Source organism: Patella vulgata, chromosome 5 (genome assembly GCF_932274485.2).
Source record: "Patella vulgata chromosome 5, xgPatVulg1.2, whole genome shotgun sequence".
Classification (NCBI taxonomy): domain Eukaryota; kingdom Metazoa; phylum Mollusca; class Gastropoda; family Patellidae; genus Patella; species Patella vulgata.
This window is the reverse complement of record NC_065883.2, coordinates 31831072-31858111: the sequence shown is the minus strand read 5'-3', so window position 1 is coordinate 31858111 and position 27040 is coordinate 31831072. Positions and strand designations below refer to the sequence as shown.

The 27040-nt window shown below is 32.7% G+C and overlaps 1 protein-coding gene across 2 annotated transcripts in view; it reads right to left on the bottom strand.

The window, feature by feature from the left end:
• The window catches only part of LOC126822271 (kinesin-like protein KIF26B), a 127448-nt gene that overhangs the window by 38208 nt on the left and 62200 nt on the right, over positions 1-27040 (bottom strand). The window contains exons 1-3 of one of the 2 annotated variants that reach the window (XM_050551050.2): positions 19206-19363; positions 11831-11996; positions 648-857 (exon numbers count right to left, since the gene is read on the bottom strand). In XM_050551050.2, coding sequence (XP_050407007.1) covers positions 648-857; positions 11831-11996; positions 19206-19213 — 384 coding nt within the window. In that variant the 5' untranslated portion in view covers positions 19214-19363. Of the gene's footprint in view, positions 1-647; positions 858-11830; positions 11997-19205; positions 19364-27040 lie in introns of those variants that run through there. The other variant, XM_050551049.2, reaches the window with a different exon arrangement.

The window sequence follows — 27040 nt, the reverse complement described above, 5'->3', positions numbered from 1 at the left end:
AACCAAATAACAATAGGCCTACAGATTTAAAAAAAATTTCTTCTTAAAGGCTAGCAATTAACAAGGTTAAATTTGCCTTCAAAACAAATACCTATAATTTATAAGATACAGAAAGAAGAATACATCTGATGTAGCTATTGATGATAGAAATCAAATCAAGATAGAGTTTATCCCAATGATCAATCTGTTTCATTTGATTTTTTATTCAAAACATGTACGTGTGACATCATGAAGCAATGTGGGCCGTCTGCTGATTACAGCAGAAATATTGGAAGAGAAATGATTTGGTAGTCTGCAGTTGTCAAGATGATAAAATCAAACATTCCAGCGTTGAAGCACCTTTATCCCCATGGTGAATATGAGTGAATGTATTTATGATTTGTAGTTGTTTGGTGGTGTTCCGTCCCCCAGGGCTAATTTTAACTGTTAACACATGTTGTACATCTAAACACAATCTGTTCATAAAATGAACAGTGTTTTTTAATCAGGTTTTTTTGTTTAATTTAATAAAACCTTCCTAATCCGTCTGCTTACTTTAAGTTTTATACAAATTAATGATATAAACATTCTAAATCTGGTTGAACTTATCTCACTTTGCACATCTGTGGATTATCAATTTTATTAATTAATCAAAGTTTATAATTTACCAGAGAATCATCCGGAGAGAAAACTCCATCAAAAGCAAACATTTTAGGGGCGGCCACAGCAGATCTTCGACTGGCAGACGTAATATATCCACTAGCAGTTGGGTCATGTACCGTCACTTGTTTACGGCGTGGGTCGATGGTTAGAAAACTTCGTCCTTGTTCTTGCTGACCAGGAACTATAGGAGAACATATCTTTAACATCACCTTGACCTGAAAATATATAAGGTAATTAATGAAAATGCATATTCATAATGTAACGAAAAATACAGATTCAAAATGTAACGGGAACCGAAAATACAGATTCATAATGTAATGGAAACCAAAAATACAGATTCATCATTGACATGATTGCATGGGAAGTGACTGAAAAATAATGACAGTCAATTCAAAAAACATAACTGAATGGTCTGCCAAACACCCATAAATGAAGGGTCGACACAACAATAATAAACTAATGGTTAACCCTACAGGTCAACAAATGAAAACTCATCAATAAGAAGTTATATCGAGTGCTAGAGAAAGAATAAGCATATTCTGCCTCATGTAAGCTACTTTTCACAACTTTTAACTAAATGAACAGCAATTTATACCTGGATTTCAAAAACAAGCTTATTGGTTATAGGATAACCTTGGGGATCAAAACTCAAAAGCCACCAGAAAATTTACCAGCCACTTGAATTTAATAGTAAATAAAGGTTTGTTAGGTGGTATTCGTTTTTCTAAGCGGATAAATTTTCACGAAGTAGTTATGTAAATAGCGTAAAGAGTAAAGAGAATTCGTTCCTGAAGCCGATTTAGTAATGAGAAAAAAAAAATTTGGTTCAATGTCTCCCACCATTTTATATAAACTGACAACTAGATATATACTGGATGGGAATGGAAGAATTTACCCATATATTGTCTCACAAGAGGTCATGAATAATTCCACCATTTTTTCAACCACTTGTGCTGGAATTCATTTACTTAATACCGAATACAGACGGAAAGTTGTTGAATGTGAAAACAAATTGACTAACTGTTGGAACGAATTTAATCTTCACATACGCAATAAGATTGGACTTTATGTCTTTTGGTTATAATGACATATTTATCCGCCTGGTCATAATTTGATAAACATTGTTGAAAAGATTCTTTTAAATTCCATTTGCTGGAACTGGACTTGATTGATCTTGTTTCATCTTGGATGAGATCAAAAGAATCTAATACCAAAATACAGCTTATAAACCATACATATATTATTCTAGACTTTGTTGCATCCAAACTTTTGGGAAGTGAAGGAGATTTTATGGAAATGGGTCATAAGATCAGCTAGTTTATTACATCAACGAAAGATGCAGATCAATACACATAAATTTTATGACTGAAAAACTGACATGGTGAATTTCACATCTGCTACTGGCAGACATATTCATTGAAATCTTTGAAAAAATTTAATAACGTATAAATAATGATTTAAATGAGTTTTATGAATAAGACAACTTCTTTGGAATCGCACAAGAAATAATCCACCTGTCACGTATCATTTTGGATATGGTTATGGAAGTAAAGAAAGAAAAAGACCTTTACAAAACAGTGGAAAAGAATCTATTGCTAGCTTATTATTTTATCCAGACAACTATACTAATATATTTTTGTCTTACATAGGAGTGTATGAGCAATTATCTAGACCTCCAATCTGATTAAAATCAGATGCGTTTTTTTTTAATTTTCTTTCATTGTATATTCCACGTTTTATATTTTACCAGAAACAATATTACTTAAATTCATTGTATCATTGTGTTGTGTTCAAAGTTGTGTACTGTAAACAGCCAATGAATGTGCAGCTGTACATGATGCATTTGATGTCACCTGTGTCCACACTAATCATTCTGAATATATGTTCAATCTTATATTATTAGTGTGAAAAATCAAAACTATCAAGACAAAAGAAATTAAAGATATAATACTAATTAGAACGTCACACACAAAAAAGTCAGATCATGAAAGAAAATCTGTTCTCTTTGATTAATTAAATAAAACAATTCCTGTCAGTTTTCCTAAAAAGAAATAACAACCGTTGGTGTAAAAATCAACTGAATTTCAACATCAGTGAGCTGGTTTTTTAGTCTATTGATCTATTGATTCTATGAACCAATATAAAATGTTCTCCGCATGGTAGAGAGATAATTTCAAGGTTGTGGACCTATCCCCCTCCTGATCTCATCAATCTCCTACAGTTAAAATAAGCAGGTTATGTTTTTACCTCCTACTTAATTAAACTCAATCCCAGTTTGATACAAGAGACAGCAGCAGTATGGCACCATATTGTCACATATGTTCTTGTAAAACAATTTCTATAAAGCAAGGAATGGCATTTGCCTATCGTAAGTCATAAAATACATGGCTTTAAAATAACATGAAGACATTGACTTTTGGGTTATACATAAATTTCAGAATATACCCAGGTTGATAATAATGTAGGCGTAAGAATGACCACATGTGGAAAATCACATCATTATATTTTCCATCGTACATGTAAATAACTAATTATTCTGTCCGTTGATCAAAAGGATATGCAGTTCATCTCATCAATTAATTATCCGTTTCATCATTCTTCTGTTCTTCTGATGCAAGCTAAATGTCTAAAGAGCCCTTGAATATTTACATGCAGAATGTACATGTACTTGCATTTGAATATTGCATATTCTACAGAAGTAAAGACCTGTCAGTTTTCAAAGGATTTTTTTTTTGTCACATCTAAGGGTCAAGTTAGGAAGACAAGAATTAATTCAATTGCCTTTTGGGAGATGTAATCAAGCAAAAATAGCAAATTTCAATTTAGATATCATTCTTTCTCCAAAAGATATGAGTCGTCCGTGCATGTTCCATTTATTCCGACTGAATGAGAATGGTCTTTTGCCTCTGCTTCACCTAAAGCCTTGTGATGGAGATTATCATAGCAGAAATTAAAGATGGCTGATTGTATCAAATGTATCTTTATGATAACTTTGTGTTGTATAATGAATGAATGTTTTCCTTTGCTCGTGTCAAAAACACTGACAGTGTGACAAGAGGTTCTGTTAAAATGATTTGAATCACTGATCAGATGTCACTTTGAACCTGTTGCTGGGGTTACGTCCTCTCAAAACCCCGCATTCAAATAATTACCCAAAACATCTCTCAACAACACAATCATGACATAATCAAAAGCCAGCAAATCTCTTTTTTTTTCAAACAATTTAATCAAACTAATTCAAGTGCAAACTGGAGGCAAAGAATCAAGAGCAGACACTGAAATCATCAACTACAAACAAAAAACACTTTCTAATTCTCATCCATATGGTCATACAAGTTGCTATTGACAATTTTACAAAATGAAAAACTGTGTGTGTGTGTGTCTTTCTGTGCATTGTTATAGAACTGCCTCAATGTGTAACCTTTTATTAATGCTCAAGCTTAGCTTTATAATCATCTTAATGTTCCACAATCACAAACCATTGCTATGTTTTGGCACATTCCCAAACTGAAAAGGCTCTCATTTAGAAATAATTCTTCACTATCAATCTATTTACCCGTTTCTTGCAATGGCTGTAGGAAAAGGCAAGAAGAAAATCTAATTTTCACGTTGACTGAGAGGAAAGAAAACAGGGGTGTTGATTGTGTGAGGGTTTACAGATGTAATAAAGGTACAACCACAATCTTACAATAAGATTAGTACCAAGCCTGGGCTTTATACTAAGGTACCTTTGTCACAAGAAGGATTAAATTATAAGGATGTAGCTACAAGAATGCCATCTAGTTGTTATAGTAACAAGAACTGGTGGCACCAACAACAACCTTAATGTTACATACGTGTCAATATTGATGACTCTTCAATCTGATTAAAACCAGATGTTTTTCAATACATTTTTTTCCTTTTCGTTTAAATTCTGTATTTTATGTTCTATCTGATTCAATTTTACTTAACTTCTGACAAGTTCTATCAATGTGTTCTACTTGTGTACTGTACACAGCCAATGAACAAACAACTGCTCTAATCACACTGAGACTCTGTTCACTGATCTATGTATAGTTACTGAAGTCACGTGCATAATGCCACCAATGTCAGACGTTCAAACAGAAGCTGTTCTAGATATATGTTAGTTTAGTGTTGAAAACCATCAAAAAATATTAAGATGAAACAAAATAAAGACATATTTTCAATTAGACTGGATAAGAAAAATGAGAGTTTATTTTTTTAGTAAAATTTAACTGAATTAAATGAAATATTGCCAGGTAATACAGGTGTGTTGAACAATACAATTTTCCATGACGACAGAAGTTGTCAGTGTGAGCTGTGTCTGTCCCAATATATAGAATGACAGTTTTATAGTTATCATTCTTATTCTAATTGCAGCTCATTCGCATGAACAATTTGTCAGTACGGGTAATGCCAGATTCTGGATAATTGAGATAATGCTTTTGCACTTCATGTTTATCTTTAAATGTATATGTTGGATATGTGGGACTGATTATCCAGTCAATGTGTATTTTAACACTGCTGGCATAATTAGTGCAAAGTTTATACTAATTAATTCTTTTACTGATAATGTTTGAAAGAGTTAATATTTTGAATCCAATCAATGTGTATTTCAATACACTGCTGGCATAATTAGTGCAAAGTTTATACTAATTAATTATTTTACCGATAATGCTAGAAAGAGGTAATAATATTTTGAAACCAAATTTATGGGGTATGGAGTAAAACATATTATTTTCATTATTGTAAGGTCTTTTCATAATATTTTGTTTAAAATTTCAACAATGGGATTGGTTTCACCAAATCATGATATTATGGGGTTTTTTTATCATAGGAGACATATGCAGACTTTGGTAGTAAATGGCTTTGACAGAGAGATTTTATGTTAATAAACGGTTTCAAGAAATAGACTTTATATTATTAAATGGTTTAAGCAGATACCAGTATTATATACAGACTTTTTGTTAAATGGTTTATGTACATACCAGACTTCCAACAGAATTATATAAAGACTTTATGTTAATAAATGGTTTACGTATATACCAGACTTCCAACAGAATTACATACAAAGTTTACTTTAATAAATGGTTTATGTATATACCAGACTTTCAGGAGAATTACATATATACTTTATGTTTATGTATATACCAGACTTACAAAAGAATTATATACAGACTTTACGTTAATAAATGGTTTATGTATCTACCAGTCTTTCAAGAGAATTATATACAGACTTTATGTTAATAAATGGTTTAGACAGATAAAGTAAACCTAATGGACTGTACTTCTCATCTGAAACCATAAAACAAAATGTGCAACAATAACCATTAAATACTTAGAAAGTGTTTAGAAGATACTGTTATAAAGAGACCACCATCATCTGTCTCTTGCAGGAGCTTTTAAAGAATTAATGGTATAGTCACACACCACCATTTCTTAGGAATCCTTGTGGACTGGCGTCTGTTAGGGAAACTTGTCATCTCCATGATATAAATACAATAACAACATCCCAATTAACTCAATTATTTATCTATATTGATATTGAAATCATAGTTTGAATGATGGGTAGTGTCGACAAAAGGGTTATAAAAGAATTCAAAATTGATGGTGTTTGATTTATTTAAGATTTTGTTACTTGTTATCAGGGACATTAGTTTAGTTATTTCATCTCTTGAGAGCTAGTAGAACTATAGTTAATGAAGCTATATAGTCTATTGTTTTAATGGTCATCAAACGTGACATGATAGTATTCCCACAACACTTCCATACCTTCACCAAAACAAACAATTCTGTTTTAATCCAATAAACCACTAAAATATTTATAAACTTTGCTCTTAGTTTTCCAATAATTCAATAGCTGGTAGTTTTATAGCAGGAGTAGAATTTCACGTTAAAACCATTTAACAATAAATAAGTTGAACTAAGAACCTGTTTATTTGATATGAACAGTTTCGTGCAGTATGTGTGGTTTCCCCTTGTCGGTGACACAGGACAGAGACCTGGCAAGGAACAGCATCTAGTCATTCTAATGATATAAAAAAAACCTGAGGTTGTGCACACAAAAAGACTAATCATCGACAGTTGGAATTCGATATAAGAATAGGCCATAGCACCCTGTTGTCCAGACAAAATGGACCTGGAGAAAAGCCATGTGGTTGGACAGACGACCAGATTCCTTGTCACGTACAAGCAGGGGATCGAAACTACACCACTTGACTCAATTACTGACCTTATTTAACGTGCCCACATTAAACCATTCAGTTCAGACAACTCCCCACCCCTCACCCCACCCTATCCCTGAAAATTAATATAAATTTTAATAATAACTGTAATTTACAATCTGATCATAATTTACTTATCAATAAACTGTTATTATCAATAAATGTATGATCGTGTCCATACACGTTTTAATACTACATTAACTGCCTAAAATGCTTATTAAATATTAAATATTTATAGACAAACATTCCAAGGTCAGAGAAATAATAACCACACGTAATTTAAAACATGTTAAACACACAACAAATCATTTTACTTCAAGCTTTAAATAATTACTGTTTACACGCTGAATTGCATCAATTTGCAAAAACAAATCATCACTTCCTCCTATTCAGCAGAAGACAATATTTTCAATACAGACAGCATTTCGTAGGCCAATCAGAAGTGTAAAATAATGATAAACCTGCCAGCTTAGTTAGCACCTAATGACCGAAGAGACAAAAAATAACCCACCCTTTAATCAATAAGAAGTCATTTTCAATAATTTCTGATCAATTTTAGCATCAGTGGGAAAATTCATTATCAAAATGGCAGCATAAAAGTCGTGTAATGGGCAAGCTGGTGTTTTCATTCTCTGCACATAGTTCATCATATTGAATGTTTCTGCTCAGGGAATTTATATTGTGTTAAAAGAACAAGACCAAATTAATTTTTAGTATTTTGTATTAGAAAGAAAAGGGATGTATTTTTTCATCTCGTTATTAAAACAATGTTGAATGTTCCTCATTTATATTTTTCCTCCAATAAAATATATTTATTATGGTTTTGAATTGTATAAAATTTGCAGTAAAATGTCATCATTTAAACATACATTATGCAAGAGCTAAATCTGCCTATTGCAGGTCTTTCTTTAGGCCTGAAATGTTATCAGAAGTAGTAATTAGACATTAATTAACTTATCCAGACCATGTTTATTGGATTAGGTTCCGATTTGCTGTTCGACTTCCATTCATAATTTAATCAAGAAATAGATAATCGAGACTTTGTTTTTTATCCTACCAACTTTAGTAATGATGATCGAGGCTAGATCAAAAATTCAATTGCTAAAATCTTGGTTCATAGTGGATCAATTGGACTGAAATTTTCAGCAAATTCCCTTTACAGTATCTAGTTTTTAACTATTATAGTGAGAACTGCCAGCTCTTTATCTAATCTCCCATAATGTATCTTTAAATTGCTTGGTTTCAATTAACTATTATATTTCAATTTTTCTAAATACAGTTTACATAACATACATTTTTCAAATACTCAAAGTTTAAGCAGAATTTTGGATCAAGGACAGTATATATATATATATAGCATGTATTTATCTATTTATCAAGGACAACATCACTAAAGCATGTATTTATCTATTTTACAGTTAGAACTCACTAATCATCAGTAAGCCAACTTCAATAAAAATTCCCTCAAGATTCTATCCACTGGGGTTATAACATGAAAATGTGAGTCTAAAATAAAAACCATTCACAGTAATACTGTTAGAATATGATATTGGGGAAATGAACTATGATTGACATGTACATGCAAAGATAAATTGGATTGTGTGAATCCTGAATACACATCTCAATATACTGACCATCGCATCTCTGGAATATTTTTATTGACCACTGCTTTCTCTTAATGGTACATGCTTGTCAATTGTAGCATATTTCCATACAGATGAGATATTATAAAAGCATGTAGTTGATGGTATAGTGTAAATAGTTTTACGTTATACATTTAAATCACCTTATTACCATTTACTTCAACTCTTTCTAACATGCTATAAAATACATACATAAACTAGTGTCTTCAGATATTGGATATCTTTATAGGGATATAAGCATGTAATATGGACCATGGCCTTCAGATGCCTGGTTAACGAGAATCATGAATATGACTAAACCATTATTTTATGATGATATTTTGTTTCAGCTAATCAGTAGTTATATTCGTGAACAATATTTAGGGTTAAGAGAACATTAGTTTTGAATATAACACAAGTGCCACAAAATAAGAGTGAGGGAGCAAACTTAGTAACCTCATCACCAACATCTCTTGAGAACAAACTTTTATCCAGAGTTCTCAGATAGTCATGTTGTGCCAGTTATAAAAATATCTTCATCCCATTTATTTCCATACACAAAAACACATACTTATGGAAAAACAGCTACTTATTTATTTGAGCTGTTTTTCCATAAGTATGTGTTTTTGTGTATTGCTCTATCCAGTTACTATTATACCATTCAGACGCTTATTTTTAAACCAGTTCAAAATCGCCGGGGATTTTAAGACAGCATCGTGTTGCATTCACACGTACTATAAGCCAAACCAGTTGAACTATTCTGACCTCTTCGGTCGGAGGATAGAGTAAACTGCACATGGGTAGCGTCATATTCTTTATTCGGTTCTTGCACGCTGTCGATAACATTGGCACTGCATGACCCCAATATTTTCACAGGAATGTAACTTACTGCATACTACGCATGCTCAAAGCAAGCCAACCCATTCAGACAGTCAAGATGAACCAGTTTAAATTAAAAAGCCTTCTCGAAGAAAGGTCGCGAGCTTGGATTTTTAAACTGGTTTATTTGCCCCACATTTGCGTTTAGACGACAAAGTTAAACAGGTTTAACAATCCCCAGGGTTTTTAAACTGGTTTAACGATCCCCAGGGGTTTAACTTAAACGTCTGAACAGGCTATAAGTGCCTCTAAAAGATTATCATATATTTCAAGTCATATCAATGCCATATATTGTAATCTGTTCTTTAATTAACAAAATTGGTAAAATAAAAAACCAGCTCATCATCTGCAACTACTAAAGCTGTAACTACCAAACTACCAAAACAAAAGCATGATTTATAGGAAATAGAAGGTTACCAAAGGTTTGATAACAAACCATACATCAAGATATACACATGTAAATCTTCAAGAAATGGATAATCTTTTTTATTTTGTTTATTTTTTCATGAATTATCTTAATTTCACATGTTTGGTAAAATATCAGATTTAAAACACATGTAAAACTTAAGTTTATTTTCATGAGCGAAGTATATTGAGCGTAAAAGTTACTTTCTGATTTGCTTGTAGATCTTTAAATAGAAGTTGGCTATCTAAAATAAACAGAGCTTTAACAAAAAGGGTAACAGATGTGAGAATTATACAAGTACTTAAACTTATAGCATTTGTCGTCTGCTCAAACACCATATCAGTTCCGAGAAAAGACAAATTTATGAGAGTAATCAAGAAACTAATTGCACGCCAAGTTTTTATTATTATCCATTGATAAGACATGCTTGTGTTTTATGATCACATTTTATTGTAATATTTGGCATCGATAATCTGACCTTGTCATGAATTGGGAAGGGGAGGTCACTAGAAAGTAATAAAATGGTATGACGACATGTCTGCACAACAACAGAATGTGTCACCATTTTCATATATTTTTTTTTTATCATTTCCTTCATTTGTATTACAACAAAAAAATGTAGGTTTTTGTTAAGTAACCATTTGGTTCATTATAGCAACCGTACCACTGTGGAAAAATATAGATCTGTGATATAGAAAATTTTGCAGAAGAACCTTGTTTGTTCATTTATTCATCGAACTTGTGTCCACTTCTACAATATGTCATATCCCAGACAAGACAGGAGTCACAGAAGCCTGAATATTGATAAGTTTCAACAGTGACCAGATTGCTCCATAAATGGTTACTTGATCTTTAAAACATTATTAAAGATAATTCTAACCATAATATTCAAAGTTCATATTTCCATCCCGAAGTCTTTCGTCCTATCCTAAAAATATTGGTTTTTAAAATTCTTCATTTTTTATTTTAAATTAAGGTAATTACTATCTCTATGGCATCTAACTGAAATAATGGCTGAACCATGATACAGTTTTTCGCCCCCATAATCCTTCAACTTCACAGAATGATTTCTAAACTAAAGAGCTAGAAAGTCAGCGAGAAGCGACCTATTAGCAGATGAACTTACAGATAAGCAAGCCATCAGATACAATCAGCCTAGTTCTATCATCATTTCAACTTCTGCTGTGCTTCAGCCATTATTGGCACCGTCTGTCAGGCAGGCAGTTAGATTATCACCGATTCCTATGGTGTCATTACTTACACAACATTATCTATCAATAGCTTATGGAAATGATATAATGTTTACAGCATATAAGTTATCTATATTCCGCTAGTATGAATATCATCAATAAATAAAAGCGCAATATCTTCTTTACGTACTGACACTAAACCATCCAGCTGAGAAAATTACCTAAGATTTATATGTTGGCTTTTTACAGCAAGAAAATGATTGGTGGAAATGATTGACGCAGCAGAAGAACAGTTTCGACAGTTGGTTTGTCATTTTGCTAGATCAGAATGTCAAACAGAAGCAAGGCTATGACAATATGGAAATTGACTACAACCATTAAGTCATTGATTTGGGTTATACTGCCAATATAAGACTCTACTGAACTAGAAAAGGTTGCCTATCATATTAATAGCTGAAAAATGATGTCTGTCTATTTGAGTTTTTCTTTTTTTTAAAAGATAAAAATTAGGGGAGAGAGAGAGAGAGAGAGAGAGTTCACAAATATCCAGGAATACCATTGTACCTGCTGGAAAAAACTTACAAGGTTAGCGAGTCAAATCTACTCCTTGTTCTATATGAGATAATATTTTAATTATTAGTGCTCAACAATAAATCAACTTTTATATTCAAAATAGGAGTGAATGAAATGAGGTTTTAACGTCCTACTTTTCTGCACTAACTAAGCTAATGAAGTCAGTATTTCATAGGGCTAACCCAGCCAATGGAATGTTTTACGAAACAGGAAGGATGGACCTGGGGTTGGTTGTCCCACATATACTGGTATATCTTGAAGATGAAGGATTGTAAAATATGTTTCAATTCTTACCTTTCCAGCACCAGGATTGAGTAATCGTCCCAGACCTCGAGCTAAACATGGTGGAGCAGGTGGAGGTGATGAACGGATGATGTCACAAAAATTAGTTGGAAATGGTGGTGGTTCTGGATCAGGTGGCTGATGACGCTTTTTCTTTTTACTGATTTTCTGAGCAGCCCTGAAAGTATAAAACAGACATAAATAAAATGTATACATGTATATGAAGGATAATAAATAAAATACAGATTTTCTTAACAACCCTGATATGATTTAGAGAGAGAGAGAGAGGTTTAATATTCATACAAACTAGGTCAATCCTTGAATGTCATATTGAATATTAAAATCTCCACAATAATCACTTGTGCAAGGGTCTTTGGCAGTAGGGGGAAAGCCAGATATAACCAGAAGAAACCACCACATATGCCTCGATGAGCGACATAAAGCACATGCACGTTTGACCCCTCCCACACCCACTCCTCCCCACCCATGAAACTTGTAAAAGGCTAAGTAAGTAAGCTACACAATCAGATACATGTAGGTATCCTCATATCATAGGAAAGCGCACCACTATTGAAGATGATTTCCTTATTTCACTCATTGAATTTCAAATGTATGGAAAATAGCACGTCAGACCTATTCCAGTCATTAATCATAACCTTAAATTTATTTGTTGAATAAACAAACGTATCAAAGGTATAAAAAGACAAAACATAAAGGAAGTTAGGTCATCAAGATAAAAACTAGAACAATAGAAGATGACTTAAAACAAATCTTAAAATGTCCTAATTCATCAAATAATATCACATTTATTTCAACTGAATCCCATAATACTGTCCAGGAATTCATCTAACACTGTTGAACATGCATGAAAGCAGTAAAAGATATAATGGAGTCAAATGTTTTGCATGATGAGTTTGACCTTTAGCCAATTAAATCTTCAGATAAACTTTCTGATTTATAACAATAACACAAGATCAAAATAAAGGTATTATTTAAACAGTAAAGCTCTGTTTTCTTGCTAAGATAAAAACTTCTATTTGTTAATGTGATTCAATATACTATGACATGCAATAACAATTCATTCTATGTATCTTTTCTTTGTCACTGTTATAATATTGATAAACCAATTCAAAAAGATTGTGTATATATATACTCGACCCAAACTAGGTCATTTTGGGACAAACATATGGTTCAATTTTATTTCACCAAATCGCTTGTGCAGTGGGAGTAACCTGGAGGACGAGGAAAAGAGCCACGAGGTTGGACAGGCGATCCTACTCATTGTCAGGTACAACTGGTGAATCGAAACAATTCCACTTGACTCAATGACGGGCCTTATGATCTTGGCTGGTTAATCCAGTTGCTTCAGTTTCTGAAATCCAAAGTCCAAACAATTAATCTACTTAGGTACATGTTGTGGTAGGTAGGATCGAGTAGGATATGCTTCATTTTTATGAATACCCAGCATCACTTCTGATTTCAGTTCACATATTTGTCACATGTTTGTTGCACTTTTGTAATTAATGGTTTACAACAATAAATTCCTAAATATGTTGGGTTGTTTCTAATAGACCCAAAGAACATTGGAATCGTTCAACTAACATTTAAATCAACTAAAGTTTACTATCATAAATGCTGCTAGAAGCACAGTATTATTACATAATAATTCATTTCCACACATCTTATTATCAATGGTAGTCATATGAATTTTTTATAGTATAAATCTTTATAGTTGATGTATCTTGTTGCCACCTTTCTAAAAGTCAAAGTGTGTCATATAAAAATTAGCATCGTTTGCCTTAAAAAATATATTCAAATTGGTATTATTCTGTATTAGACTTGATAAATTGGCTTTCTTTTTAGATTATACCATGCTACTAGATTTATTATTGTTCTGGAAACAGAATATGGAATGAAATCTGAGGGTTCATACATAAATCTGATAACCAACAAAAACTAGAAAATCTTGAATACCTGATAGTCTCATGTCTTACATTATCAGATACTTTTTATATTTTTAACAATCAACAGACCAAAGTCACTGTTCCATCAATAAGTGCCTAGCCCCAGCCCCTAGGTACATTATGTTGCTATGGACATGTGTATAATACAAGGGATGATTTTGCCTGAACAGGTGTGTTTCCATTTAAATTGCAGCCCAGGGTCTTTCACATGCATCATAACCAGCCTCTCCGACTTTATCAACTCTAACCTAGTTAGAAATACTTTGACCTTGATGAGTCTATTGTCCTGAGAATATGTCTTGTAGACTTCCGGAGAAAACAAATCAAGAGTATTAATTTTTACATTTAATGTTACATTTGAGAACCAAGTGAGAGAAAAAAGTTTGGTCCAATCCTTAAACTTGAATTCAAATCTGAAAACCAGAGGGGATCACAAAACCGACATATTTTTGAGCATATAGATTGATTATCGACATCCTTTGCCAAGACAAACAATACCATATAATAAAATGCAAGGAAATACATATATTTATATCATATCATAGGTTAATGATTTCTCCCTGTTGACATTTACTGGCAGATGGAGATGAATTGATACCTATAGAAAAAGGTATCAGTAAAGCATCTTAGTGTGTTTATATTCCAATAACATGCGGGAATGGTCTTATATCAAAGGTGATAGGTAATGTTAAAACAATCCATCTCAACACGTGGAAATTCTAGAGTAATATTATTGCTGGCTGGCCATAATACTTATCGACAGCTAATATCTTTGCCCTGAGGTTTGCTCTCGACAACTGACACATCGCCTGTTGTAACCACTGTTCATCCTATCTCAGATATATCTAGCACAAACAGCTTAATCAAGTACAGCTTACGTTACATTCTAATAGACTGGATTCCCCCCTGTTTCACGGCACCTTGTGAAACATTGGCTAACTTCATCTCTGAAGGTGATCAATTTGTAATAGAATAGGGGGATCAACATGGATCCTATGAACTGCAGGAGTTTAAATTAATACTCCCTAAGTTCCACCATCAACTTTTCAAAATGTTTCTTATTTACTGATGCTTTTAAAAAAATGTGCACTGTCATCTATGAGAATACAAAAAACTTATCAAATATAGACCCATTCAGCACTCAAAGTCCAGGAATTAATAGGATCATTAGAATACATCAGAAACTTTCTTTACCATTTTTATTTGTCTATTTAAAACTGTAAAGATAGTTTACCAGAAAGGAAAGGCACACCCATAAGCAGCTTTGTTGATAAATATTTCTACTGTACCTTTTTTACAAGGTTTCATAATAAATGCCGGCCCATAACTATAGGAGTTGTCATTGAAATTCAGAGAAAATCAACTTATAATCTGTATTTGTAAATCAAGTCGAGTAACAATCAATAGATTTCTTCCTGTTTAATCAAATGAATAAACAATAACATTTTCAGAATACCAATTAAAATTGTGTTCACGGAGGTGCAAATAAGATTTTGTATATTAATAGGAATAACTTTTCATGTTGTTTTGGAATTCTGAAATTCAACAGGCTTCTTCTATTCAATGAGCTCACATAACTTTTCTAAAGACATTCTCTGTTTCCAAACCACCTATTGAAGTAGAAAATTTTCCATAAATGGAATGAAATGGGGTTTAACATCCTACTTTTCTGCACCAACTGGGCTAATGAAGAAGCACAATTTCTCATAAATCATAAGGGTTTCTTGTACGGATTGTGGATGCATGTTTTTATCGTCAAATCTTATTTCAATATAACAATATTATCTGCTACATATTAATAGTGCTCTTTTACAGATTTTGGTCAGGATGTATTTGTTTATCTTCTAATCTTATTTATACCTTTCATCTAGGCCCTACTACATATCAATACTTCAAAAAAAAGACTCTATGACATTAATCATACATGAAGTGCTGATAGATGGTATACTTAACAGGGCGGATTTATGTAATATCATGTACCATTAAGTTAAACTGATTATCACGCTATCCATTTTAATTTCCTCCTATAATCTCTTAAGTGATTTTCTATAATAGTATGGTCTAGACTATTTTGTCAGCTGTGTATTCATTCAATTAAAGTACTATGATGATTGAAGCTCTAGTGGTCATCGTTGTCAATTAATATATATTCATTTAATCCTACCCCCCACCCCCTCTCTACTCAGTATATGTACTGACCGCCTGCTTAATGAAATAATCCTTCATCAAAATCCCCCAATGACAGAATGATTAAATTGGTAAAGACTGGGGCTTCATTTGTAATGCATCACTTCAAATTCAATTTTCAACAAAAGTAAGTGTCCACAATCAAATTACACTATACATTCATTAAGATAGTTATTTTGAAGTTAAATTAATACAAATTTAGGCACCTCAAATACAAACGCTGGCAACTACTAAATTGGAACAAAATTAAAAAATGTTTATACATTATACATATGCATTAATTTTTCTAAATTTAGAATAGCATGTTTTAAACTGGTGATACAATGACATGCTTTGCATCATAGGTCCTTGTTGGTAGTATAATGCCGGTCAAGACCGAGGGCTATGGAAAATGACCGTAACTAGAACTGACCCATTGGTCAATTTGTTATAGAGTTGTATACATAGTCGTCCACAGATTATACTGAGTGTTGTGTTGATAATTAATGAGTGTCTGGTAGTTAAACAATAAAAGTTAATTGATATGTGTAGTGATCCATTGTTAGTCATTCACTATTTGAATCCCCCACACATTGTCCATGTGTCATAAGAGAGAGTGAGAGAGAGAGAGAGAGAGAGAGAGAGAGAGGGAGAGAGAAATGGGGTTTAACATCAACTCGACACAAACTAGGCCATTTCGGGACTAACACAGGGTTCAATTTTATATCAATAATTCGCTTGCGCGTAGGGGTCTTTAGCAGTGGGAGGAAACCAGAGGACCCGGAGAAAACCCACAAGATTGGACAGGCGACCCTACTCCTTGTCATGTGTCATAAGAATTTTCTAAAACAAAGCCACTTTATCACTAATATGGTCACGCACGATGTAAACAAGATAATTATGATATTCGCAAAAAGGGCAATCAGAAAAGAGGAAGTACAGCTCTTCGAATCCAACCAACTGTCATATTAAATAAAGATAGGTAGTCAGGCAACGAAAGGGTCATAACTCTGGCAGTAATTATCGGAAATAGCTGCAAATCAATAGGATTCTTCGTTTCATGACTTTAAATACTGTATAAAATTTAAAGTCAATCGGATATTAACTTTAGCCCCTAGAGCATCCACACACCGATGGGGGCAACGACAATATACAACGACATTTCAATGTGGGGGTATAAAAACAGCATAGAAATTATGCAAGTCCTGAAGAACGTACGTGTTGGGAGAAAACTACATTATAATATTTTTTACAACGGTATTATGGCCTTGTGGGAATTGTAGAACTAAAATCTAGAGATTAGTCAACTGAAAAATTAAGAAAATTACGTATTCCAGTGCTATTGTGTAGCAATATTGATAATTCCATGTGTTGCCAAAATGTTGTGTATGGTTACTCTAATTATACACGATAATCTAGAGGGCACTAGTGTCACTAGCTGTGAAGTTAGTTATCCATTAGTTATTTACTATTAGGGTTTACTTCACAATTCTGCGGTCCGTAATGCCATAAGAGTTGGTATAAAACCGATAAATGTGAGATATATGCCGTGGATAATTATATATTTATCTTCATTTCGAAGTTATTGTATTACAACTCAAAATTATCCAGGACGGTGTGTTTTCTATAGAGCATGTGTGAGCTATTGGAATGATTTTTCTATGCCCAATTCAGCTATTTCGATTATTTAAGTAGCCAAAGGGAATATTTCATTAATAAACAATTATCATAAGCCTCCCTAATATTTCATTAAGTTCAATATATAATTTTTTGTGTACACCATGCTGACAAAGTGGTGTAGACACATGAATTCAAAATACCCTACCATGAATAAAAAACATGAAATGTGAATTTATTTTGCAAAGTTTTTGTGTGTTATCAAAAATTACTGTGGTAGCTCTGCCTTGCATTATTGGTTTAAAATTTTGTGCCCCCTCTAAAATAAAAAGAAATCATGTGGTTTCAATGCGATTTTCAATGCTATAAAAATATTACTCAACCATTGTCAAACATATATCAAAACTCAGACTAAAGTTTCTTGGTGCCGGGGAAAGAGAACGAAGTTTACAACATTGGGTAGAGTTCCCCCTTGTTGACATGAATTACCAAATATTTTGGAAAGTGCATCAACATCCAGAATGATTGATTCTGCAAGTTTTCGATATAGTCTAGAGATTGTAATTATTTTCGTATATAAGAACTCAACCATATTATCGATATTCCAACTAGGGGAATGGCTTCCCTATAATTGCATGGTTAAGACTCTGACCTCTTGCAAGTATATCTCATCCTATTCTACTATGAACTTCACTGCATAATTTCAGACCAATTTTGTTGTATATAGAATCTGTAGTGGCACTGATCAATTCTCTTGCTTTTTTTTTTTTTTTTTTCAAATCATTCAGTTCCTTTAATTTTTTTAAATATACACATATCTCAAATCCAAAATTATATTCTTTGTCAAATTTATAAAAAGATACCATTGCATTATCCCTTTTTGGTTGTACTTTGTATTCAAGAAACTGAACTGTATTGTTCCCATTTTGACAAAATTTACCTATTTCGTGCAAACTAGATGGCATGCAAAATTTGAGGCAAGTCCGATACGCCATCACAGAAATATACATGTTTTAACTTTTAATTTACAAATAGTACAACCTTTTTAATTGGTTATCAAGGAGTTTAATGAACGCTTGCAAAAGATAATTTACTTGGTGCTTGGATTTTTGTCTGTATAAAGTTATTTTAAATATATTATTCTAACCTTATTACATGAAAGTGATCATGCCCCTTTTATATGCTCCTTCTTTCTTTAATTACACTCTATTCATGTGTACATTATTCAGAAATTTTAATCAATGTTATCTAATTCATTCATTAATCTTATCAGTTTTACAAATTTTCAATTATTTCTTTCACTTATTTTCACCCTAGTTATCACATAATTTACTATCTAACCTTGTGCCAAAATACTTATTAGTAAAATAGATTTTATTATGATAACATATGTAGTGAATCGAGAGTATCTCCAACATACTGATATACAAATACTAAAACCATTATCTATACTTTAATACACACAAATACTTTCAGCTTGATGTACAGATTGTATAGACTGGCACAAAATATGAAAACAACCCTAAGCAATGAATTATGGTTCTGCCAATATGTCAATCAAATGACTGAAGTTTACCTACATATATACAGTATATATCTATCTACCAGGAAACCTTGGAATATATAACAGAACTACTTACCGACTCATTGTCTGAAATGGAGGTTATAAGAAACAGGCATCGAAAAGTAAGATTTTGTTCAATAACATCTTACGTAAAATTGGCTTGTCCAGTTTTCTCGTCCTATACACTCTATATCCATGATATATTATCAGTCATATTGGCCCCTTCTTCACTCTAGTCCACACTTACAACTGGCAAGTTAGAAGCCAGGCTGGAAAACCAATACCTTTACAGTCTAACAAATTAAGCTGCTCATTCAATCTTACTCGTGGGTCACATGACTTTTACTACATTACTACAAGGTACACAGTTTCAACTCTAGTGGTAATTAACTTAACATTACCAATTGACACTGACTATTTATCTATCCATCGTCAAGTTTTTTCTTATCTACCAGCAAGTTGATCAGTAATGAAAACTGGCATTGGTTAAAAAACCACAGACAAATCTTCTGCCTTACCATCTCATGTGTAACAGAATCATTCCTATCAAGTATGAAAATTCTATTAGAAAAATTCCTGTAAATCTTGAATTCCATCAAAAAGGCTTCCCCATGTTGTAAATAGTTTATAGAACCATTTTCAACATTCCAATTAATGAGAGCATTATAAAAACCAATGCAGATACTAAGGGTTACACATACAGCTTAGGGTTTTTGAACTAGATTACAATTATTTTTTTTTTATTAGCATAAAACATCATGTTATGTCATAGTCAATTGCTTTACCTGAAAGTTCAACATAACACCTATTTTAGGCTCTGTTCAGATTGCAATTGGTATTCAAGTGAATTTTTCAACCTAATCCCCTTATATTCCCAAAGCAATGGTAAAAAGCATTATCAGGGTGAATTTTTTCATTGGTTTACAGTAGACTAATCAAAATAAGCACTACAACATCTGGTGTGTTTCTATGTTAACCCTTTTACAGTTACACACCATTCAAATGGCCTTATTTTTAAACAAATAAGTTGTCTAAAGTGTGCACTGTAGATCATGCAGTCTGTCATCAATTCAAGTGTTGCAGAATTAATCCCAGAGGACAGGGAATAGAACCATACACCTAACCTTGTGGGTTTCCTACCATCTATGCAAGTCATGGCTTCTATCTCAAGAAGTATGATTGTCTGAGTAACATCATAGGTTTTCTTATGGTACTTCAGAGTCAACTAGTTTTAAAGACCTGTGCTCATAAACAAATTGTTGAAATAAAAAGTGTCATGTTAGTCCTGAAATTACTGTATTAGTGTTGAGTGGACGTTACACCCCCTCCCCCAACCACTCTCTTCCTACCCCCTCTCGCTTTCTCCTGTACTGTTTTGTAACCATTCCCTGTACACAGAATACCAGAAAAAAAACCTGACAAACATGTAACAGACTATTTATATATGTCTTGTCATGCAACCATGTAATTAAAATAATATCACTCTGGAAAATTTATTCTACCAAGAGCCGAGTGTTGTAAACTTGTATTTCTTTTTATGTTCATACAATAAAAGTAAAAGGATATTTGATATATCAAGCAGAAATGTATAATTTTCTAGTTGAGGCATATGGTAAAGAAAATGTTTCCTATTTAAAAGTCATCAAGTGGAATGTATGTATCTGAAATTTCCATGTATTAGTAATATTCACACAAGCAATGTCCGATATACGGTTTTATGCACATGAATGAACTTTTGAATAATTATTTAGTCTCAATTATTTTAAAGAATAGCACTATGAGTTTGCCATGTTTTTTGATTCAGAATTATTTTTGCATTGTTTGAATTTATGCCAACTAAAGCAATTTTTTTCTCACTTGATCTTAAGTAAGGTTCCACATCATCTTATTTTTTTATGGGTTACTTTACTCACCACATAGATCACAGGAATACTGTGCATGTACCACATGAAGACTGTACCTCGATATACAATTAGTTTCTGCACCTCTATTTATATCTCTGTGGGTAAATTTGGGCATTCTGGGACATAAAATGTGAACACCAGTTCCTCAAATTGCCCTTCCTTAGATGTATATTTAACTAGAAACTCTAGGTACCTTATTTGTCTGCGATACCACCCAAGGTGGAAACAGAGGTTAAGCCTTAAGCAAGCAACCAACCAAGGTATCTGAACCCTTGGTAGATCATCCAATTTGAATGTCTGGTATAAGGTTCTCTTCCTAAGATTTCCCTTATGGATAGTCATGTTGCTCAAAATGAACAATTTCAAATGATAGATGTCTATTGATATATAAGTCTATAAGTGTACAAGAATAAAATCGCCACGATCGAAAGATGATTGATATTTGTTTTTTGTCTGGCGAGTTTACGATATGTTATAAGGTGGAGTACCAGTAGTTGAACTAATCATGATTAGTATATACTGTAACCTAAGATAAAAGGTTGTAAGATTATCAACGCTCATCAACGCCAACATATAAACCAGACAAACAATAACATCCTGTATATAGAAAATATTATTGGCGGAACGTGACTAAAATCTGAAAAATCGCTCTCTGATAGTAATGGTTAAAAATGGTATTGTTACCCTAACATGTTTTACATGTATACAATCTTTGTCAATTATTGATTGAACCCCCATCGTTTTTTGTCACAAACATCGGTAATCAATTTATTGACCAGAACCAAGGTTAACAACAATTCTCTAAAACACGTTTCCCTTCTTTTTTCGCTCGTGAGTTTAATCAAACATCCGAGAAATAATGGTGCAAGAGCATTGCCATCTTATCAATACAGGAGCTGTCAGATATCCAACTTGTTGCCTTCTGCTTCAACAATCAATGGTCCTCTTTTACTCGTCAGATATAGTTATTTCAATATTTCATTAGAAAGTTTTCATAATTAGCCCCATCTTCGGGGACAGATAAAAGAAAGCTCTTCCAATAAAAAGGAATACTTTAGTCAATGTTTTTCTTTTCTCTTTGTGAGAGAAATCGTGTAAATGTATTTTGTTTTTACAACCCAACTGAAAGATACTTGACATCGAGGAGATCTAGCGAAGCAATCAGAACGAACGTATGTGGCACTTCTACCTTCTTCTCGTCATCATATGTACTAAGATGGCCTTCTTAATTTCTATTTTTTTTAAAAATATATTCAGAAGTAGATAAACTTAGAGACATTTAGTAGAATATTGGAGAAGACACTTACAACATGAATTGTGGTTCTATTGGTATACGGTCAGTAACAGTGAATTTGTGCAGAATTTCCAGACAACTGAAAAATGTAGTTACTGACTATATATGACAAATATCAAATACACTTTATAATGTCATTCAAAGACCTAGCCAAATCGGATTAAATATTGTAACAGAGTTCTGATCAAAGGTTAACTATCCAACAGCACATTTTTCTCAGTGATGACAGAGAGCCTGGCAAGGAACAGTGTCTAGTCGTTTGAATGGCGCAAAAAAAAATGGTCTCATGTCCAGACAAAATTTACTGTGTGATGTGGAATATGCCCGTCTTTATTAGCCAGGCTTGTGCTGAAAGGTAGGACGTTAAAGCCCATTTCTTTCTCAAAGCAGTATGTTTTATGACCTAAGACATACTTACTAGCTATGGTGATTGGCTCTACTACTAGTGATATGACACGATTCCCTCAAGGACAATATAGACTTATAATATAATAAATGTTAGAACAGTGTACCAGCTTTTAATGGTGTGTTAACATGAGGTAGAATAAAATGTCATCAGAAGATTATTACAATCTATCTATAATTCATCATGTTTGTCTACTATAAAGGCAACTATAGATGATATATTCAATGTCTTATAACTAGTCTACATACATAGTCTATAGAATAAAATATGTCGTAAATATATTACACAATCATGTACATATAATTGCTTAACATGAAATTGGATTCCTTAGTACAAGTAAATGTATAACTTGTAACTTGCGCAAGTTGTGGGCAGAAATAGCGGGTGGGAGGGAGTCCTCACCAGAAAATGAATGAAATTTAAAGGTATAACTTTAGCAATTATAAAAGCTCCTGAAACTACATTTTGAGAATAAAGGAAACAATTGGGCCATGCTACATATTTCACTGTACCTTTGGCCCATATATGGTTCATACCAAACTGAGAGTTCCACAGTGTCTTATTCTTCAGTCGGAATCTGGAACTAGTAATTAATTCATTTAAAATGTTCTCATGACCACCTCCCTTTAACCTTTGGCACTCCAAGCATCTTTCCCTTTAACTGCAGGTGCACAATTTCTCAATGCCAGTTATCGATTCCCAGTAGAATATTCATTTTTTTCTATTGGTTCTGTATGTAAATATATGTTGTTAATATATAATATTTAAATATCTGTAATAAATTAAGCTGCCAAAGAAAAGACATTTTCCTAGGAGCTTTATTTATTAGAAGATAAAACCATGGCATACTATAGCACCTCTAGATGGTTTCTGTCAGTATGGTTTTACATGCTTAAATGAATGCAACGATCCTGTAGCATAGCCAATTTCTCATTTTGGTACATTATCATCTTTCCCCGCTGAGAAAGAAAATAGAAAGCTGTGGTAAGAAGAGTATAAAACACAGAAAACAATAACCAGATTGGTTTCAATAACTTTGTTTCAAAAATACCAACTTGCAAGTATAACTTACAAAACCTCTAAACAAACACACAGCTTCATCTCTTATTGACGCTGAAATTGATTACTTTCAGACTAAATTCAATAAAATGGCCACGGTAAGGAAAGCCTAATCATATCAGTGACTGAAAAACTACTCTAGAGTGCCGTGTATTTGCTGATAGCAAATTCTATTACAGCCTTGAGTGCCTTCTTTTTGTACCTCTAATTATGAAAAATGGCCAAATAAAAAGACTGGATATAATCTATATCTATGTTCTTTTATTTGAATCAGTTATAGTAGCTCTGATTATCTTGACTGAAAAAGTCAAACTGAATGACAAATTTCTCAAAGGATCCAGCTTCTCCGTTTTTAAATTCGGTCACTGTATATTTAGAATTCAGTGTAAGGTCTTGAACCAAATTGACTCCCAGTTTAAACAGATTCAGTCAATATCTATTAATTTGTCGCCTTTTGATTCTGGGAGTCAATAATATTTACTGGAATAGGTAGAATTTTGTTGACACTCCATCAATGTGTTACTGTCTGCTTGACATGGGGCAAGATGTCTGTGCCCAAAGGTCTACACACCACAATATTGTCACTTAAACACTGATTGCCATCAATAAGAAGTAATTCATCAAGTAAGCATGAAGGTTAAAGAATCATCAAGACCGTTAAATCAACTTGGACCACAATGAAAGAAACAGCAGTAGTGCGGGGGGGGGGGGGGGGGGCGCTAGGGGGGCGCTATGGGTCAAATTAGTGTTGTTGATAGAGAAGGAGAAGGAGGAGTTGGGGAGGTTGATGATAAGTAGAATGGTAGGCACATCACATGAAACACACCCACATAATTACACTCCATATCAATTCCCATTCTCACTTTTCTTGCTCTGTGAATTACAAGGATTAGAAACAAATATGTAAAATATCTGCGTCTTTAAAAATATTGACTTCTCGTTATACTGAATTTTAATATTTAATACTTCGATATATTGTCCTTATTTTCTTATTAAAGATGCATTATGTAAGGTTAGATAAAGAGCTAGTCATTCTTTCTATAATAGTTTGAAGATAGATAATGCAAAATGAATATATTAAAAATAAATTTCATTCAAATTGCTCTATTGTGAGCAAAGATATTAGCCTTTGAAGGTTTGACAAGATGTGTGCATTAATTGTACTGGTTGTTCGAAGCTAAGCCTCACTTCTCCATATTAATATTGAATCAAGATATGGCTGAACAGTTGATTATAGTCTTGTAGTGTTAATAAATGTCTAAGTAATAGTTTATATAAAGACCTGCAATAGGCAGATTTAGCTCATGCATAATATATGTTTAAATTTTAAAAAGATTTTTTAGATTTGTATAAATAGTGAATGCAGGCCTGAACCATTTAAGACCATATTCAGATATTAATTGATGAGATTTTATTCCTCAATTCAGCACAGTATATTTTCTCTATTTTCTTCTCAAATTTTTGAATAAACTTTAGTGTAGTAGGCCATGTTACATTATGTTATAGCTATTTAATATGCTATATATTTTTTTTAATTAGAGGGAGGGCAGTTTAACTTTTAAGTGGGTACACCCATCATCCAGCTAAAGGTCCATTGAGATTTTTGTTGAGATAAAAGAAATAATATACCCAAACTTTATTTTTCTTACAGTATATATTACACTCATATTGTGTTAAACAAGTGTTCTCTTTCACTTCTTTTCAATGATATCTCCCTTGTTACTTCAAGTCTGGGTTTTGATGAATAATTGCATCAATTATAGTACAAACAATAATTGGTAAAATGTGACTCTCAAGATGCTCCAACCCAGAAAATTCGGGAACTAACCTGACCAAGTGGCCAATTTTTCAAGGCAAATCCAGTGCATTGTTTTCCCTAGCTCCATGCGATAGAGGGACCCGCCGCCATCATTATAATCAGTGAACATTATAAATCCTCTATTCAATAACATGATGAGATTATTTAGTTCATCTAGACAGACAAGTTACAAAAATTATTGCCAAATCTCAGTAGGTATTGACTGGTCTTATAGTATTATATAAAGTCTCAACAACCGCGAATAACTCGTATCAATCGTATTTGTGGCTAGCTAATTGTATTCTCTAGTGTGAATGGTAGCTGAAGTGCTTGGTTTACTTTCCTACTAATACAGATCAATACTATATAATCTGTCAGCTTATCTACCAAGTCCTAGATGAACACATCTTTACATTATTTACTATACAGTAATTATACTATAAGCTTCTCTACAGCAATCTTCACATTTCCTACTTATTCTTCGCTTCCCAATATAAACATTCACATAAATAAATTCAAAAGGATCCTTTTGAATAAAGTTCTGGATTTAGGTTGGAAAGCCTAAGCAACCTTTAAAATCTACCAACAGTTTGAAATTATCTGATACTCTTCTGTTGGATTATTGAAATAAATGAGACCACCCATCGTGTCAACCATTTGTTTGCCCTTTTTGAGACTGACTTGGTATCATTTGTTCTCCTTCCATGCTAATTTTTCAATATAGAGCAGAATTTTGCCATGGGAACCACAATCCAGGATGATCTGTAGAACAATTTCAAAAGAAGACTGGAGCCTACATTTTGCAATCCTTCTGAAAGACTGAGTAGTCTTTATCTTCTGGCACTCACAATAACATTTTTCCTCAAAATGGGAGACATGTTAAGGAAACTCATTAAAATCGTATTTATTTGAAAATTAACACCGTTATGGAAAGGTTTGGAAACAAGCTAATTTTTGACCAGATTCTTATCTTAGAATTAGATTATCAATTCCGTTAAAATATTCTGATGTTAAATACCATATATTTTGTCATATTCCTCTAATTACCATACATGTATTCACTTCTCTATGTTTCAGATCTGTAACAGACACCTGTTTTTCAAAAATATCATTGAAACAACTTTTGATTGCATTAAGATGTCAATTCCTATTAAATCAAACTAATCTATAGTAGTCATTTTATAGGCAGTATTAATCATTTTTTTTACAACCTAATAATATATTCCAAAAATAATTTTTGTCAAAATAACTTTCTTGATTTTCATTTCACAAGAAGCTATTATAGCCTTATCTTTATTTAATTGTGCAAGTGATATTATTTAATATGGCACTTAAGAAGCAACATCACTTTATATTACTAAATAAAGAAGACATCTGTCCATATATGAACAAATTTATAGGTCTGCATAAACCCTAAAAAATGTATGCAATCATGATAACAATCTTACTC